Raw genomic sequence first — 16,973 nt, 5'->3', positions numbered from 1 at the left:
GGGGGCACCTGGGGGTCCCAGGCCGGCCCGAGACCCCTGATTAGGGGGGCACTGGCCTTGGCTGTCGGACCAGGGCTCCCAGCCTGTGCACCGAAAGTTTTCATCGGGCCTTGAGCGGGGAGGAGCTGCCGGGCGGGCGGAGGCGGAGATGGCGGAGGGCGGTGGAACGCGCCGCGAGGGTCGGAGCCGGGCCTGGTCCTAGGAACTCGAGGCCCCCGGCGGCCGTGTCCCCGGGAGGTCCCCTCTTCCGGGCGCTCCAGGTGGCGATGGAGAGCCTGAGACTTGGAGAGGGAAGGCAGTATTTGGCCACAGGGTTTTAGGAGGCCCTGGAATGCTGAACCCAGCCCCTAATCCGATTCCTACGTCCCGGCGGCGGGAGGGCTAAAGGGCCGAGAGTGCTGGCTATGGTGTGGCCACCTTCCCCTTCCCGACTTCCTATCTCTTATGCAGGTGTCCGGTCTGGCTGGCCTCCCAAGCCTGATCAGCATGAAGCTCCTGTGTTTGGTGGCCGTGGTCGGGTGCTTGCTGTTGCCCCCAGCTCAAGCCAACAAGGTGAGGGGGGTGAGCCAGCAGCACCTCTCGCGCGACCACCCTGCCGGCAGACGGGGCTTCCGCAGAGGTGGCTGCTGCTCCAGCCCTGCCCCTCACTCATCAATGGACCGTAGTAGTTTGGGGAGTATTCTCTCGGGCGCCCGACTGCAGGCCTGCGTAAGGGTGGAGTGAGGGGAGAGGGGTGGAGCGCAGAGCACACATTCTGGATCAGACGAAACCTAGGTGAGATTCCAGCGAGGGAGTTTGTGTTTGGAGGAGTTATCTAAGTTCCCCATACCTTCCTTTGCTCCTGGGTTAAATCGGGGTGGTTATAATGTCTACTACTCTACTGAAGGAGAATCAAGTAATACAGTCTGTGGAAATGCTCCTTAAGTGTGAAGTCCTACACAGCTGGAAGTTTCTGTTACACGGAGGGTGACCAATCCAAGCGCTGGGACTCCTGAGAAATTTCCATTCTTTAGGGGTAAATGACCCAGAACTGCACTTGGGCAGCTCTATGGAATTTAAAATTCTGAAGGTCACCAAGGCTTTAAGTAAGATTGAGTCTGAGGGTTTGCTTCCAGCCCCTCTGGGGAATTCCTGATTGGAATGAAAGTATTTGTGGTGTTGTCTCTTAACCCATTTCAGAGAGGAAGAACTTTCTAAGGGTGTTCCCATGGAAATGATCCACTTTTTGTGTACCCCTGCCCTTTACCTTCCCCTAATCCTAACCTATGTAGTTGGAGATGGGATGGGGTTGGGAAGGGGCTCACCTTTGCTGGACAAAGGTGCGCACAGCAGGTGTGGGGCCCAGAGTCTAGAGCGCTGTCACTTTGCTTGCCACACACACCCCTGCTCCCAAGCACCCTACTGGGGAATGGCAGCCCTGGGCAGCTTTCTGTGAGTCTCCTTTGCCACCTGGACAGTTTCTGTCTTGAGGGTCCTGTGATATTAGCATCCATTTTGCAGAAGTCATTCCTTGCTGAACTTGGGGATGGGAGAGGTCAAGAGCATTCATATATAGAACAGGGAACTCACAGTTGAAGGTGTTGCTAGAACCTAAAGCCAGGGGCCCTGCCTACTTGCCTACCATGTACTTTCTCTTCCAGAGCTCTGAAGATATCCGTTGCAAATGCATCTGCCCACCATATAGAAACATCAGTGGGCACATTTACAACCAGAATGTGTCACAGAAGGACTGGTAAGGCGCTGTGCAGGCTGGCTCGAGGCTGCTACAACTAGTTGAAGTTTACAGGTGTTTACTGGGGTTCCTGGACCTCTGGAGGATAAGCTGACTTCTGCATTCCCACTAGAGCCTACAAAGGACTTTTTGGTCCATGGTCACACAGCCAGTTGGGCACAGGACCCAGGTGTCTTGAACTCTAGCCGAGGGGTTCCTGGTCAGAGAAGTGGATTTTGTTATTTTGCTTTGATTTGGGTGTTTATGAATAATGCAAAATGGTAGCAGAAAATTAGGAGAGGTAGGTAGTATGCCCACATACGATGGAACCTTTTGTGTACTTTTGCAAAGCTCTGTTACGTGTGTTATTCTGTACCAGTCTCATTAACGCCTTGTAAGGTAGATGAGATAGGTAGTGCTCCCTTTTTAGAATTCTAGAGACTTCAGTTATTTATACTCCTGGAGTCCTGAATTCATTTCTGGATGTTTCCCTTTAAAAATGAGAAAAAGAAGCACAGATTTGTTCAGAGAAAGGAGACCAGCTTAGTGAAGGGAAGTTTCAACACCATATCCTAGAAGGAGTGGCTTAAGGGAGGCTTGACGAGGAGAGGGCTTGGGGACATCTGGTGGCTGGCAAAGACCAGGAGCAGGGCTGGCATGCTCTGGGAGGTGGGGCACATGGGAGTGGGAATCAGTTACGTTCAATGTGGTTTTTTGGTGTAGAATTGGAGCCAGTAGAAACAGCTTCAAGGGTAGCTTCAGGGAAACAGATACAAGTGCGAGCCAAGGAAGCATTTCTAATCCAGGCTGTTTTAAGAGCCGGGAAGCCCCATCCTGGGAGGGATCTGAGCACAGATGGGGTGATTCTTTGCTAAAGACACTGTGGAAGGGACTCGCATCACACGGAGGGGATGTCTAGGTCAGGGTCCCTGCTTGGTTGTGTGTCAGTATCGTCAGGTGGGCTTTGAGAAAATACAGATTCCTAGCACCACCTGCTCCCAAGATTTGGGGTTTTGATGTTTTCTTTCTTCCCAGCTTTTCTGAGATCCGTTAGACATAGCACTTTGTGTAAGTTTAAGCTGTACAACCTGATGACTTGATGCACATACGTATTGTGAAATGTTACCACAATAAGGTTAATACCTCTGTCCCTCACATAATTACCGTGTGTGTGTGTGTGTGTGTGTGTGTGTGTTAAGAACATTTAAGTTCTACTCTCTTCACCACTTTCAAGTATATAATATAGTTTTGTTAACTATAGTCATGCTGCTGTACATTCAATCTCTTCCCCCTACAAATCGGATTCAGTAAATACTGGGGAGCAGGGGGGCAGGAGTAACATTCCCTTAACATTCCTTAGGTGATTAGGATGCGGTTGGTTCAGAGCAGCTTTTGGGAACTTGGAACTTCTCCAGTTCTGAGATAGTCTGAGTGATTTTCCGAGAGGCAGGCTAGCTAGATGTGCAGACTAGGGATCCGGCCTGCCTGGCTTCAGATCCAGGTTGGCCCCCTGTTCATTGTGTGACAGGTGACTTCTTGTCCAGTGTACTTCAGTTTTCTCATCCGTAAGATGGATGGCAGTATTTTGAGTATTTGTGTGTGTGTGTGTACGCGCGCGCGTGCTGGTACATGCCCTTGTCAGTAGGGCACTTAGGACAATGCCTGGCATGTCGTAAGTGCTGTATAAATGTTAGCTAAAATTATTATATATTATCATGCCTTGTTAGAGGCCGCATAGATAATCATCGTCAGACTTAACAGCACAGCCCCTGAAAACTGGAGCTCCTCCCACAGCAGAGACTGTTTCCCTCTGGTTTCGCCTGTCCTGATGGATTCACAAAACCCTAAGATGCGAAGTCCTGGGAGGAGCCCCTGTGACCTCCTTGTATCTTGCGGTTATAGCTCCAATAACATGAGTAAATAAATTGACAGACGGAGCCCCGCAGCAGATAATAAGGCTACTTCCCACAAGCAACAGCAGGTTTTCGTACCCCTGTCTCTGGCGGGGGTGATAGGATGGCCGCAAACCCAAGCTTGGATGCCTGCGGAGAAAGGAGTCCCATCTGGACCTCTCAGGCTATAGTTTATCTTCTTCTCCTTAGAAGTCAGAATTAGGGGATTGTTTAATGAATAAGCTTAAGTTGAGAACTTGGAGACAGTCCCATTAAGGGTAGTAGGTGGAAACTGAGGCTGGGCAGGATTCTAGGACCCAGCAACAACATTGGGAACACCCCTATAGGGGTAGGGAGGGAGACTTGACCTGTGGTCTTCCAGCCCCCTGGCGAGGGCCAGAGGAGACCAGTTATGTCTTCAGGTCTCTGCCACTGTCGCCACTCTACTGTCACCTGGGTCCGTGGATGGGAGAATCCTCTTACCCTTTGTTCTGCAGAGCCAAGCCAGAACTGTCTGAGCTGCGGGACTCACAGGTCATGGCCTTTATGTTCCTGAGTGGCTGGTGTTTGCCGTCTATAGTGCTAGGGGTTCTTAACCGCATGCCCGTGGGAGGGCAGAAACCCTAAAGATGCTCTGTTGGTGGGTCTGCCGAGGAGATATGTTGCAGAGGTGGTCCCAGAGTAGGAAAGAACCAAGTAGGTTAGTTCTTTGTCTTTCCGACTTCTAGAGATCAAACCTTTCTAGAGACAGAATCTGTGTTGGAAACACAGCATGCGAAACAAAATCAGACCTGGTGCCAAGAGGGACTGGTCCCTCAGCCCCTCCCTCCACCCCCTTCTTGCCCAGTGGTTCCTGGGGTGCCCAAGAGAAAACAGCCTGAAAGACACTGATGAATTCAGCCTCCGTTTATAAATGAGGAAACGGGGACCCGGAGGGGATAAATAAATTACTTACAATCGCAGAATACGCGGCGGAGCGGAGAACTAAACCCAGCTTATCTTTCTCTGTAGACCTCTCCCTTAATGTCCTCTGACCAGTCCTTGGAGTCTTTCGATACCACTGATCCCCAGAAAGGTAAATGAAATCCTTAGAGCAAGATCATGTTTAGGGTTTTACTGACTCTCAAGAGGCCAGAGACAGCAGAAGGATTTCAGCTTTTCATTTACTATTCCCCTAACCCCTTTACAGCCTATTCCCGTGAGTGGCAGGATTCCAGTTTGAAGAACCTGGGTTCACTCCTCCCAGCGGCCCCTGCCACCCCACCTTGCTTGCCCTTGGCAGGGAGTGTGCACATCCCAGTACAGCGTTCGAGTGGCCTTTGAAACCAGGACCCCGTGTGCCTCAGAAAGGGAGGCATCTGGACCTCAGGAGGCTTGTAGGGACTTCCTGGAGAAGAGAAGGTCCCAGCAGTGATGACCAGTGCTGTCCGTGAACCTGGCCTTGTCCATCAGCTGCTCCCAGACGTGGCAGCGTTCGGGGTCTGGAAATGGTGCAGTTAGTTACAGTGGACGATGACCCACTCACGCAGTGAGGAATGATGTGGTGAAGTTGTTACCCAGAGGTGGAACTGGAATCCTCAGGGGTTAGGGGAAATCGCGTATGCTACATACTGGATTTTTAAGGGAACCAGAGGCTTTTAGAGGACACCTCATTTTTATTTCAACACCTGATCTTCACATCACACATCTTTGATGCTTCTGCCAGAAACCCAGGCTGAGTCTAGAAGGACCCTGGGATAGCTCAGAATAGGCCTGGTTGTCTTCAGAGACCTGAAAGACCTATAATACGGGTTGTTAACTGTAGTCACCCTGCTGTACATTTGACCTGCTGACCATAGGTCAAGCCCCTCACCCCCACCCCTGCAGGGGTGTTGCCAATGATGTCGCTAGATCCTAGACTCCTGCGCGGCCTCAGTTTCCACCTACTACCCTTAATGAAACTGTCTCCCAAGTTCTCCCCATTGACTCTTGCAGGATTCCTGTCAGAACTGGAAGGGCCTTAAAGGTCATCTGGTACAACCCTTGTATCCCAGAGAGGAGGTCATAGGCCCAGAGCCCCAGACCTGGATGTCCATTGCTGTGTGATGCCTGGTTTGCCTCTGCGCACCTCTGAGAGTGTGGTTGACTTTCCCCAGTGGTAATGATAAAGGTGCATTCTCGAGGTCATTTGCTTATTGTGGTCTGTGAACTGTACCTGTTGAAACCTGCTGATCCGAAGAAGGCTGGGACCGGTCAAGAGGCCCAAGTAAAGAGCTGAGCACAGGCCCAGGGCCCACGAAGATGGAGCGTCACATGGAAAGACGAGCCAAGGATCGGGATTTGGGTCCTGACCTCATCGTGGTGGCGATGCCACTTTGCCTTCCTGAGCTCACTTCCCTCTTCCTATACGTGGCGCCTTTGATCTTTAGTTCGCCTTAGTCGGCCGCGTAGGTAAAGGTGGGCTAAGTGGGCATACCGTTAGAACGGGATGCATTTGGCAGGAGCTTGTTCCCTGAGCTTGTCCCCCCAGCCCTGCTCTGCCAGCACCACGCTGGGTGCTGGGAAGATGGAGAGGACTTCTGTCCTCGAGGAACTTAGCATCCCCCAGGGGAGACCATACAAATAAAGCTGGGATTACAGTGTAGTGTGGTCAGTGCTGTGATAGAGGTGAGTGTGGGTGCTGGCTGCCGCGGGCAGAGGTCAGATCTTTGGGCTGGATCTCGAAGGATGTGTAGAGCTCGGAGCGTGGGAAGGGGAGGTGGCAAAGCCACGTATTCCTGGCAGAAAGCAGATGTGTCAAGGAGGGGAGCATGACTCATTCAGAGAAGAGTCCAGAAGATCAGCAGAACTGGAGGATGGGGAGTGGGGTAAGGCATGGCAGGGGATGGGCCGGGACAGGGAGGCAGCCTGGAGTGAGGTGGAGCCGTGGGGACCCCAGGGGGAGCAGCTCATTTGGCCTCATGCTAGAGGCCCTGTGGAGGTCTTGACTAGCTTTGGGCTTTAAGCAGGGGGTGACGTAACAGGAGTTTACTTTTGCTGATACCACTCGGCTGCCTGGTGAAGGTAGTATAGACATAGGGCCAGATAAGAGGTGCGAGGGCAATGGGGAGTCCAGGGCATTGGTCCGAGGACAGAATGTTGAGACCTTGAGCTAAGACAGGGCAGTGGGAGGGGCACCTGGGTGGCTCAGTTGTTAAGCCTCTGTCTTCGGCTCAGGGCGTGATCCCGGAGTCCTGGGATCGAGCCCCACATCAGGCTCCTCCGCTGGGAGCCTGCTTCTTCCCCTCCCACTCCCCCTGCTTGTGTTCCCTCTCTCGCTGGCTATCTCTCTCTGTCAAATAAATAAATAAAGTCTTTAAAAAAAAAAGACAGGGCAGTGGGAGCCAATAGAGAAGGTGGGTCTTAGACGGTTTTAAGGAGGTAAAATCACCAGCGTTTGGTGGATTCATAGGTGAGAGGAAAAGGGAGTGTCAAGGGTGATTACCAGGTTTGGACGTGGTCAGTGGAGTGGACAGTGGGGGTGCTCTGGGGACACAGCCCCAGGACTGGGGAGCTGGGGCAGAAGGGTTGCCGTGGAATGCGTGGTCCCTGTGGGCTGTTCTGTGGTGACTAGCGGGCAGCTGGATGGAAGGGTGCCGGGGGGTGGTCCTGACAGGGATTCTAGCCTAAGACTCCTGTCTAAGCCTCACCAGTGCTGACTTGGAAATCTTTGGACTGGGTGAGCCCACGTGGGACCAGGGTGGGGGCGAGCACAGCACGAGACAAGAAGGCAGCTGAGGGCAGCTGTTTGGGAAGTGTTGGCATTTTTCGTGGCCACACCGCAGGTGCACTTCAGAGAGCTGGTGCTGGTGGGTTGGGAGGGGGCTTCTCCCCACGCCCTGGGAGCCCCCTCACCTCTGCCCCACTGTCCCCTCCTGGGTTGCCAGCTGCCAGTGGCCCTGCTCCCACCGCCCCGTCTGTCTCTGTTGCAGCAACTGCCTGCACGTGGTGGAGCCCATGCCGGTGCCCGGCCACGACGTGGAGGCCTACTGCCTGCTGTGTGAGTGCAAGTACGAGGAGCGCAGCACCACCACCATCAAGGTAGCCTGGGGCTCGGGGCACGGGCCCACTCCGCTCCCTGGCTGCCCGGCACTCGCGGTCTTTTGCTATATTCTGGAACATTCCAAGTATCGGTGGGACTGGCTTCTGGGCTGGCCTAGTCACAGACACGGGCCTGCTTCCCATACCGTTTTGGAGCCAGCTCTGTCCTTTGACAACTGTCCAGTGGCTCCCATTATATGGGGGGCCGGGAACCTGGGAGAGGTGCTTCATGTCACTTTTTTCCTCCTGTTCCTTCCAATTTTCCCTTTCTTCTTTCTTCCATTCATTCCGTAAGCCTCTTTCAGGTGCCTTTTATGGTCTGGGCACCATGCAGGATGCTGCTAATAGAGCAGTAAGCCCGCCCTCCCCGAACACCCAGTCTCACTGAGCTTCCAGAGTGGCCTCAGACTCCTGAAAAGCCCCCCAAGAGCTGTGCACCAGGGCTAGCTGTCTGTGTGGTGGGACCTGGGCAGGGGGCTTCAGCCCCAAACCTCGTTCTCATAGGCTGTTGGGTGAACTCGGGAGAAATAGTAAACAAGGCCCACCTTAGCGAGTGAGGGCAGGGGCCTTGTCCGTTCTTCTGCCACTGGGTGGGCTCCGTAGGACCATGGCTCACGCTAGCAGAGCTCGTTCACCCGGAGCCTCCCCCCGGGGTTTCCTAGTCCGGGTTCTAACTCTGAGCCAGGCCCCGCGTACCGATTTCTAACTTAAGCTCTTTGTGGCCAGGTTTTCAGCTTACTTCCACTGGTCCTATGGAGAGTCTAGAAATAGCATCGAGAAAGGAATTGAGTTTATCGACACTGCCTAGTCCATCCCGTTTCTCCTTCTGAGGCTCTGAGGGGGAGGCGATGCTCCCTGCTGTCGTCCTGCCCAGACCAGGGAGCTGGCAGCTCCTTCCCTGTGCTGCGGTCCTCCGTGTTCTCACCTTTCTGATGGGAAGCAGCTGTCTGTCCCCTACCGCTCAGTCGTCGCCCCATGAAGCTGTGCAGACTCAGCTCCTTTCATCCTCCCGCCTGAGCCAGCCCCTCCTGGAGCGTCTTCCTCTTGCTCTGAACATGCTCCAGGGCCCCCACCCTCCGGGGACCAGATGGCTGAGACTGAATACTGAGCCAGGTGTCGCCTCTCCCTGTTTGGCAGAAAGGGACTTCCCGATATGGGGACCTCATCAGACATACTTCCTAATCCCTCAAGTTTCCCTCCAGTCCTCCTCCCTAGGAGGCTCTCCCACCCCCCAGCTTCAGCCTATTATAGACTCAGCCTCCATTCCCCTTGCCCTTCCCTGGTACAGGCAAGAGGGCTGACCATTCACCCTGTTTAAAGAGGCATGAACACTGGTGCCCCAGTCAGGGAGGAAGTTGGTCCAGTTGAACTTGACCCTTGACTGAGCTGAGCTGAGCTTTGCCTTGAAAATCCCAAGGTTTCTCTCTTCCTTTTATTACTCATCACAGTCCATTTGGGGCCAAGGCTGTGGATCAGAAGCCAGTGATGGCCAGGCATTGTGGAAGTAGAAAAAGCATGTGAGCCAGAGTCAGTAAATCTGAGTTCAGGTTACATCTCTACCGTTTGCTAACCTTGGAACTTAGGCTGAGTAGTTTAGGCTCAGGGTTCTCAGTCAGGTGAGTACTGGCCGGCCCGCGGGCATTTGGACTCGAGTGAAGGTGCTTCTGTGGTCCCAGTAACAGAGGTGTATTATGACACCATTATAGGGGCTGTGGCTGCCGAGTGTCTTGGAGAGTCCTGTCCTAAATGCCCAGAGTACCACACTGGGAAACATTGAATTAGCCTCACTGATTCTGTCTTTTCTGTAAAACAGAAGTTACTCCAGTATGAGGCTCTCCATGTACGTAAGAGGTTTGTCATTCTGCCACTGGCTGTCACCTCCATGCAGGGTGACTGACAGGAGGCGGAGATGTGTTCTCCAGCCATCCGGGCATACCTTCTTGCCAGCCTGTCCCCCTCCACCCATCGGCGTGCCCTCTCGGGACTGGCGCTCCCCACCTGTCCGTCCTGCACTTGGCAGTGGGGAGTGAGCCCTCGTTCCCTGGGGCTCGGCCTCAGGCCTCTCCACCAGCCGGTTCTTCCCTGCTCTGACTTTGTGTCCCGTTGCTTTCCACCCTTTCTTAGAGACAGCCAGGTAGGACCCACTTCCACACTCCCCACCCCAGGGAGCATCTTGGGGTGTCAGGATCCAGGTGCCTTCCTTCATGATCTGTTGTTTTTATGTCCACTGCCCTTGTGGGATCCCCTCAGTTTAGGGCAAAGCTGGTAAATATGTGGAATAGGGCCCCCGTGTCCCTTCTGTCTTTGCCTCCAAGCCCTCAGCCTCCGGGCCCTTCCCCAGTGCAGCGCTCGAGGTAGCCACTGCCGTCCTGGCCCAGGGTGTTGGTTCACAGGGCAAGCTGGCTCTCTCCCTCAGGTCATCATTGTCATCTACCTGTCAGTGGTGGGGGCCCTCTTGCTCTACATGGCCTTCCTGATGCTGGTGGACCCTCTCATTCGAAAGCCAGACGCATACACCGAACAGCTGCACAATGAGGAGGAAAATGAGGTAAGCAGGTTTCTGGGTGCCGGTACTTCTGCCCACAGGGGGTCCTGGGCTCCCAGCCTGCGAGTCCCCAGGGCAGAACCAGAAGAGCATGCTGGAGGCCTAGGTGGGGATCCGTGTGCCTTACCCCCCATACGCCAATTTGCTCTTCCCCTGTTCAGTGTCCTACACATCACCCAGGCTCCAGAGTTTTCCTCAGTGGGGAACCACCCTTTGGACTTCCAGGTGAAGCAGGAGGTGGCCTGATGTCTGGCATTAGGGCAGGAGGGAGCCATATGGTCCTGGTGGACTGCCTCTCTGGGCCGAGGGGAGATGGACCAACCAGGGCCAGGCACGTAGACATGCCTCATATCCTGGTTGCTCAGATACTGGTGTCAAGCTGGTGGTGGACTGGGAGAGAGCAGGTTCATTCTTTAGTGATTCTGTAGACCGCTGTTGAGCTTGGAAAAAAAAAAATCAAACCAAACTCAAGGGGTACATGATAGCAACCTCCCGATGTTGGTGGGAGAGAACTTAGTCTCAGCCCCGGTAAAGCCAGGGGTACAAGGACCACAGTTGGGAGTAAGAGAGGGAGATTGAACAAGATCTGAGGAGTCTTCTTGCAGATGACACAGTTGATAATGGGTTGGGTGTGCTCCCTCGTAAGTGAGTGTGTTTGGGGTCACTAGAAATCACCAGGCATTGGCTAAACTGCCACCAGGAGGTCACAATTTAGAATATGTCAAGTGCTGCATTGGAGGTGGAAAAGGGCGGGTACCCCGCCCAGAGGGTCCGGGGCTCAGATCTCCGTGTGCAGCCATTGGGCGTCGTGGATCTGGGCCAGCACAAGCACGAGGACGAGGCCGGGGAAGGAGGGAGGCCTGGCCATCCATGGGCCCTGTTGCTTCTCCTGGGTATGTGGCTGGACCGTTCCCAGTCTGCGTGCAGTCTCCTGCTGCCATGAGCTTGGCCAGAGGGGGAGCAGAGAGGATGAGCCCTGGGAGCTGGGGCCTGGGAGGTGGTGGCGCTGGCAGTTGGGTGGTCTGTGTTCAGGAGGAAACCTTGCGTGCCTACCTGGTTATTAATGTACAGTAATAGCAGCTCTGATGGGGAGGGGCATGGCTAATAAACACGCGGTGATTAGGGGTAATGTGGTAATTGCAGTCCTGGCTGGGGGGTAATTGAGAGATGCGGCCCCGTGATTACACAGCCCGTGCTGCGATTTCTCTGGAATGCATGGCTCTTGGGCATGGCCTTGTTGTGTCTCCTGCCGTCCTGGATGTGGTGCCAGAGGGGAGGGCGGCCTGCCGTCTCTGGGTCTGGGCCCAGGCCCCTCTCCCCGAGGAGACCTGGGGTGCTTCCCACTTTGAGGCTTAGGTCAGAGCTGCCTCTGTGTGAGGGGGCTTTAAAGGGAGAGGGGGGGTTAGACGTGGCCCTCCAGTTCCTGAGAGTAGATCCCGAATCCAAGGCTGTACATTCCTTGGGTGCAGATTTTGGCCATGTAAGGAGGATTGTCCTGTGAGGAAGTGCTATCCGGCCCCATATCCTGGGGGCCTGCGGGGGCCGTGGGGGCCTCAGGCAGCTCTCAAGCTGAAGCTGGCAAGCCCACGCTACACACTGTAGGCGAGATTTCCTGCCCTGGGAGAGAGAGGTGGGAGGGATGACACCCCCTCACCTCCTACCCCGATATTCCAGAAAGCAGTCTAAGGTGTTCAGTCTGTGATGCCCTCACCCGAGGTGCAGCGTCTCTGCGCAGATACGGGGGGCGGGGCAGAGTGCAGCTCCCGGGCACCTGGAGGATGGTTAAGGGAACTCCTTGGGGCAGCTGGGGGTGGGGTCTGCTCACCCGCTCAGCACCGTTAGCACGCACTGCCCCCAGTCCTGGCGCCTGGCCCAGCTCCCCATCCCCTCACCCTGTGATTCTGTGTGGTGTCTCCAACCTAGCTGTCCCTAGGTCGTCCCTCCTGGGGGTTCAGCAGCTCCGTGTTTCTCCTGTGCACGGGGCTTCTCTTCTTCCTGCGGGCCGCGCTGCGTGAGTTACAGACCTCCTGTCTGCCCTCGGGGCTTGAAGCCCCAAGACAGAGCCCAAACCAAGTGAATGAGCCAGGACCATAAAGGCAGTGGGCGAGATCCAGTGTTAGGAGGTGGGCAGTCAGGGAGCAAGTTAGGTGCTTTGGGAAGCTCTTTGTTAGACAGGGGCTGGGGACTTCTCCTCTTCCTGTTAGTCTGGGAAGGAAGGCTTCTTGGCCGAGGCGGTCTTCAGAGCCAGCTCAGAGGATGCGTGAGAGAGTGACAGCTCAGGTGCTGTAGGGACACTGGGGTCAATAACGCCCAGAGATCTCATCTCCCCAGAGACCCGTGCCCCTAGCCTTGGATGGTGAGGGGGCTCTGCTGCCCCACCTCTTCCAGTGCACATAGGGAAGGGGCGTGGGGTGGGGTGCAAGGAGAGCAGGTCCCAAGGCCACCTGGCCAAACAGCGGCAGAGCCAGGGCCGAAGCTGCATCTCTGGGTTTATTAGTGGTCTGGGGAGGGTTTCCCTTAAGAAGGAAGCAAGAAGGATGGGCTCTCCCCTGGGGTAAGGGATTTAGCTTTCACTCCCAAAGGAAGAAAGTTGGAACGGGACCTCTTAGGTTCTTTGGAAGTTTGCCTAGGCCCATATAACTCAGTGACCTTGAGGAGGAAACTGTCCAGGCGCCAGTGCCCCTGCCCCACCCCCTACCCCTCAAGTCTGGGATCCAATCAGAGATGAGATCTGGGGATTGGACCACTTCCCAGGTTTGGGGGCCCTTGGCTCCATTCCCCCAATTCCTGTAGCCAAGAGCTCTCATGCCCTGGGGCGAGAGGTCTGGAAGAGGAAGGGAGGCCTCCCCCACAGCCCCAGCCCCAGCGCCAAGGAGGGAGATGAAAGCCTGTCGTGTTCCCTTTGAAAGTGCTGGCAGGCCTCAGTGGGCCCTGATTGCTGAGCGCTGCCTCCCCTGGGATTCCGGCAGCATTAGGCTTAATCCCCAGGCTCAGACACCCTTTGAAAGGAGGAAGCAAGCGTGTTTGCTGGGACAGAAATGGCAAACAGAGCTTTTTAGATGTATGGGTTTGGCCCTCTTTGAAGAGGGAGAAATAAGGGTTTCCTTGAGGCTCTGGGTTTCTCTGCTACTTGCAGCATGGGCCGCCTGAGCTCTGAGGGGTCCTCAGAGATGTCAGCCCTCGGGGGCCTAGAGTTCTAGGGACATGCAGGGAACAGAAGAATGGTGGTGATGATGAGGGCTCCTGGGGTCGTGAAGGAGCCGGGGTGACGAGTGTCCTTTTCCTCCATCTGGAATGGCTGTAATTGTTCTCACCTCAACATCATTGTGATAACGTGTGTGTCAGCTTGCCGAGTGTCTGTTCGTCCTTAAGAACGAGACATCTCTGTGGGGTCTGAACACAGCAGCAGCGTGGTGATTATTGGAGGGAAGGCCTGGGGCAGCAGGAAGAAAGGCCTGGCGGTGAGGGGCCGCGTGTGGAGCAGGGTGGCTGCAGGGCTGGGGGGCGCGGGGGAGGTGAGACCGGGCGTGTGCGCCTCAGCCAGCCTGGCGGCCTTGATGCTGTGCCCACACGTGTTCTGTCTGTGGTAGCTGAGGCAGCAGGCGGGGTGTCTGCGTGGGGGCACGGCGTCATGGGATGTCCTAGGAAGATGGCTGGCAGCGTGTGGGAGTCTGGGAGAGCTTTGCAGCAGAGAAGCGGTGGGGTTTGGCTACAGCAGGAAGGATTTGGGTTAAACCTGGAAAACTGAGGGAGGCCATGTAGTCCCCGTTTTGGAGGGGCTTTGTACCCGGGCCTTTCCGAGCTGTGTGACCGGGATTCTTTTCCTCTGGGCCATGTTGATGGTGGTTGTCAGCTCTGGCCTGTGCACACCAGGATTTGGGGCCTCCCAGGCCCGGAGAGGAGGGCCTGGCCTGAGGTCCCTGATTCCCAGTGCCTTTACAGGCACTTTGTGCTTACTCCGATCTCGTGGAAAGGTACCGGCTTGCTTCTTTGTTTTTGCATGTTGGCTCTCTCTTCGGAGCAACGAGCCAAAGAAGCAGCCAACAGAGTGCTGGGATAAGAGATACACAGACATGGGTTCCCACCCCCACGCAGCCCCTGCCGGGCTGTGTGACTTGGGCAGCAAGAGGACTCCTCTCCCATGGCCTCAGTTTCCTTGTCTGCAGACAGGAGTAATGTTACCCAGGACCCCCAAGCCTAGGGATAATCCACGTAAAATACTTAGCAGAGCCCCTGGCACACAGTGACCCTTGTCATCGTCATGGTACTCTGGTCCCCGTCGGGACCCAGGCGCCTTCCTCCTGTCCAAGCTGCCCTGCCACCTCCCTGAGTCGCCCCGAGACCCCGCATCAGAGGGAAGGGGCTGGAAATGGTGTGATTTCTCTCCCGCCTCCAGCTGCCGTTCTGCAACAGATGAGGCCGCACTCCGGGCCGTCTCTAGAACAGACGTGGAAGCTTTAATACCTTTTAATCAGACTATTAGCAATGGAAACACGGAGGCTCTCAGCAGCAGCTTTCCCCCACTTAGGAGCTGTTTGTTAAGACTTTACATGAAGGGGAGACAAATGATACTGTGGTCATGCGGTGAATTTCAGCATGTTCCCTTAATGCTCTGCTCTTGGCTTCCTCTGGCTTCCCCTCCTCAAGACGGTCTCTTGAGCTGCGGAGCCGTCAAGGAGAAGCTGGGCTGAAGCCGGCCCATCCCTCCAAGCCTGCCTCGGGCTCCCACCCCGGCACTCCTCATGGGACCTGGCAGGGGCGAGATGAGAGGTGGGGAGGGAGAGAAGCCCCCTGGGCCCCCAAAGCCAGGATAGCCAGATCCCGGTGGGCCCACAGCTTCCCCAGTGGGGCTTCAGTGCCCACCTCCCCTACCCAGCCACGCGGAGGCTTGCCCTTGGGCCCTGGTAGCACCCAGCTGGTGCAGCTGAACCAGGAAGGGACGGGATTGGAAAGTGGTACTGTGCCATGGTCCTTTTTCAAAGGCAGCTCCCTCTGGCAGCAGTCTGCCAGCTTTCTCCCCCTTTCTCCCGCCTCGGAGACCCCAGAGCTGGCATCTGACGGGAATAGTTGCTGTGAGTTGAGCGCTTGCTAGCTGCCAGGCACCGCCAAAGCAGCCCCCATCTCACGGACAGGGAAATAGGTTACGAGCAGGAGCTAACTTGCCTGGGGTCATATTCCGGTAGGTGTCAGAGCCAAGAGTCAGAGCCAGGTTTGTTTGAGTCCACGGTGTTCTTAACCCCTGAGCCGAACTGCCGGGGAAGAAGAAAATGAAACATTTCTCGAGCTCCTACTCCGTGACGGCCAGCATACTAAGAACTTTATATATATGATTTTATTTAACCTTGCGTAGCCATCTCCTCATCCTAAACCATGTTTTTCAAAGTATGGGTCACAAGCCATTAGGTCATGAAATCTGTGTCATGAGTCATGACCCGCATTTTAAAAACTGAAGGCGAGCAGCGCAAATATCAGAATGCCTCCTACTACGTGTCTTATAAAACTTGTTTATTGCGCATGCATAGGTTTGTGCACGCACACTGGGCCATCAGGTACATGTTACGCCTGCTGACAGGACAGTCAAAAAAGTCTGAAAAGACGGGCTTTATTAAATTGAAGCTTGGAGGAATAGTCACTTGGCCAGGGACCCAAAGCTACCAGGTGGCTAAGGCTGTCCCTCTGTCCCAGCTCCTACTGTAGGCCCTGTGGGGGAGGTGGGAATGTGAGGCAGGGAGACGATGGCCCTTGGGAGTCCAGGCCTGGAACCCAGGAGTCTTGACTTTGGGCTCAGTGCGCCCCCTTCCTGACACTTTCGGCACCTGCGTCCTCGGTGTCACTGGGATCCTCAGCCTTGTGGGCTAAGGAAGCCTTCCTCAGGGTTCTGGACCCGGGCCCCTGGGGAGGCAGTGTCCCCCACGAGACAGTGACTCAGACCTCTACAGCGACAGTGAACTACCTCCCAGCCTCACCCCTAGCCGGCCACCTCTCTGCAACTGCCAGCTCTCTCTGCCTCCCCTACCTTCGTCTAACACACCCCTCCCTTCTCCCCAGCCTGGCAGCTGCGAGGCGACAGAAGCTGTGCCAGCGCGGGGCGTTAGAAGCAAAGTTGCATTTACTGGGCGGCCTGGGCTTAGAGAGGTGTGCTAATCCCTTAAGAGATGTGTGGCAGGAGATAAGAGGCAGGGAGAGCGAGGGAGGAAATCCCCACGGGGGTGTGGGCCTGGCCCTCGGCTCTAATTCCCCCCAAAGATCAGGTTGGGGTCCTGCAGGAAATGCATGGGCTCCGGAGCTTCAGAGGTAGAGAGGTGGTAATTAGGGGAGCTGCTGCCTTTGACAACAGAAGCGGTTCTGAGAGCAGAGGGGAAGGGGATCGGTGGGGCACAGAGAGAAGGAGCCGAGCTATCCTAACCTGTCAGAGAAGAGTGGGCCAGGGCAGGCTCTGGAATGGGAGTGCTGGGTTTGAACTCTAAACTTCCATCCCTGCCAGACTCCCTGAGTGAGTGACATCCCTTCTTTCCCAGGGGCAGTCAGCTGGGTGTCCCAGCCCCTGGCAGAGCAGCTCCTGTGCGGACTTCTCGGTGGGCCCATCTTCCCCACTGGCACCCGTGTGCTCCCTGCCCAGGGCAGCCAGGCCCTAGCCCCTGGGTCTCCCTGCTGTGCCTGGGCTGTGGCTGGCAGGGCAGGGGGGATTTGCAGCCTGATAACCACCCTGGGACACACTGATGCCTTTCCTCAAGCCACAGATGGCATCAGGGCATCTGCGCCGACC

The 16,973-nt window shown here is 55.5% G+C and overlaps 1 protein-coding gene across 4 annotated transcripts in view; it reads left to right on the top strand.

Moving 5' to 3' along the window:
• The window catches only part of TMEM9 (transmembrane protein 9), a 34,105-nt gene that overhangs the window by 1,277 nt on the left and 15,855 nt on the right, over window positions 1–16,973 (top strand). For 2 of the 4 annotated variants that reach the window (XM_040636439.1, XM_008685107.2), the window contains exons 3-5: window positions 1,641–1,732; window positions 7,554–7,662; window positions 10,079–10,210. In XM_040636439.1, coding sequence (XP_040492373.1) covers window positions 1,641–1,732; window positions 7,554–7,662; window positions 10,079–10,210 — 333 coding nt within the window. Of the gene's footprint in view, window positions 1–86; window positions 261–450; window positions 553–1,640; window positions 1,733–7,553; window positions 7,663–10,078; window positions 10,211–16,973 lie in introns of those variants that run through there. The other 2 variants (XM_040636438.1, XM_040636437.1) reach the window with 2 other exon arrangements.

This window comes from Ursus maritimus, unplaced genomic scaffold, assembly GCF_017311325.1.
Source record: "Ursus maritimus isolate PB19 unplaced genomic scaffold, ASM1731132v1 scaffold_2, whole genome shotgun sequence".
Lineage (NCBI taxonomy): Eukaryota > Metazoa > Chordata > Mammalia > Carnivora > Ursidae > Ursus > Ursus maritimus.
Note: the sequence above shows the minus strand (reverse complement) of the source record. Positions and strands in the feature narration are given on the sequence as shown.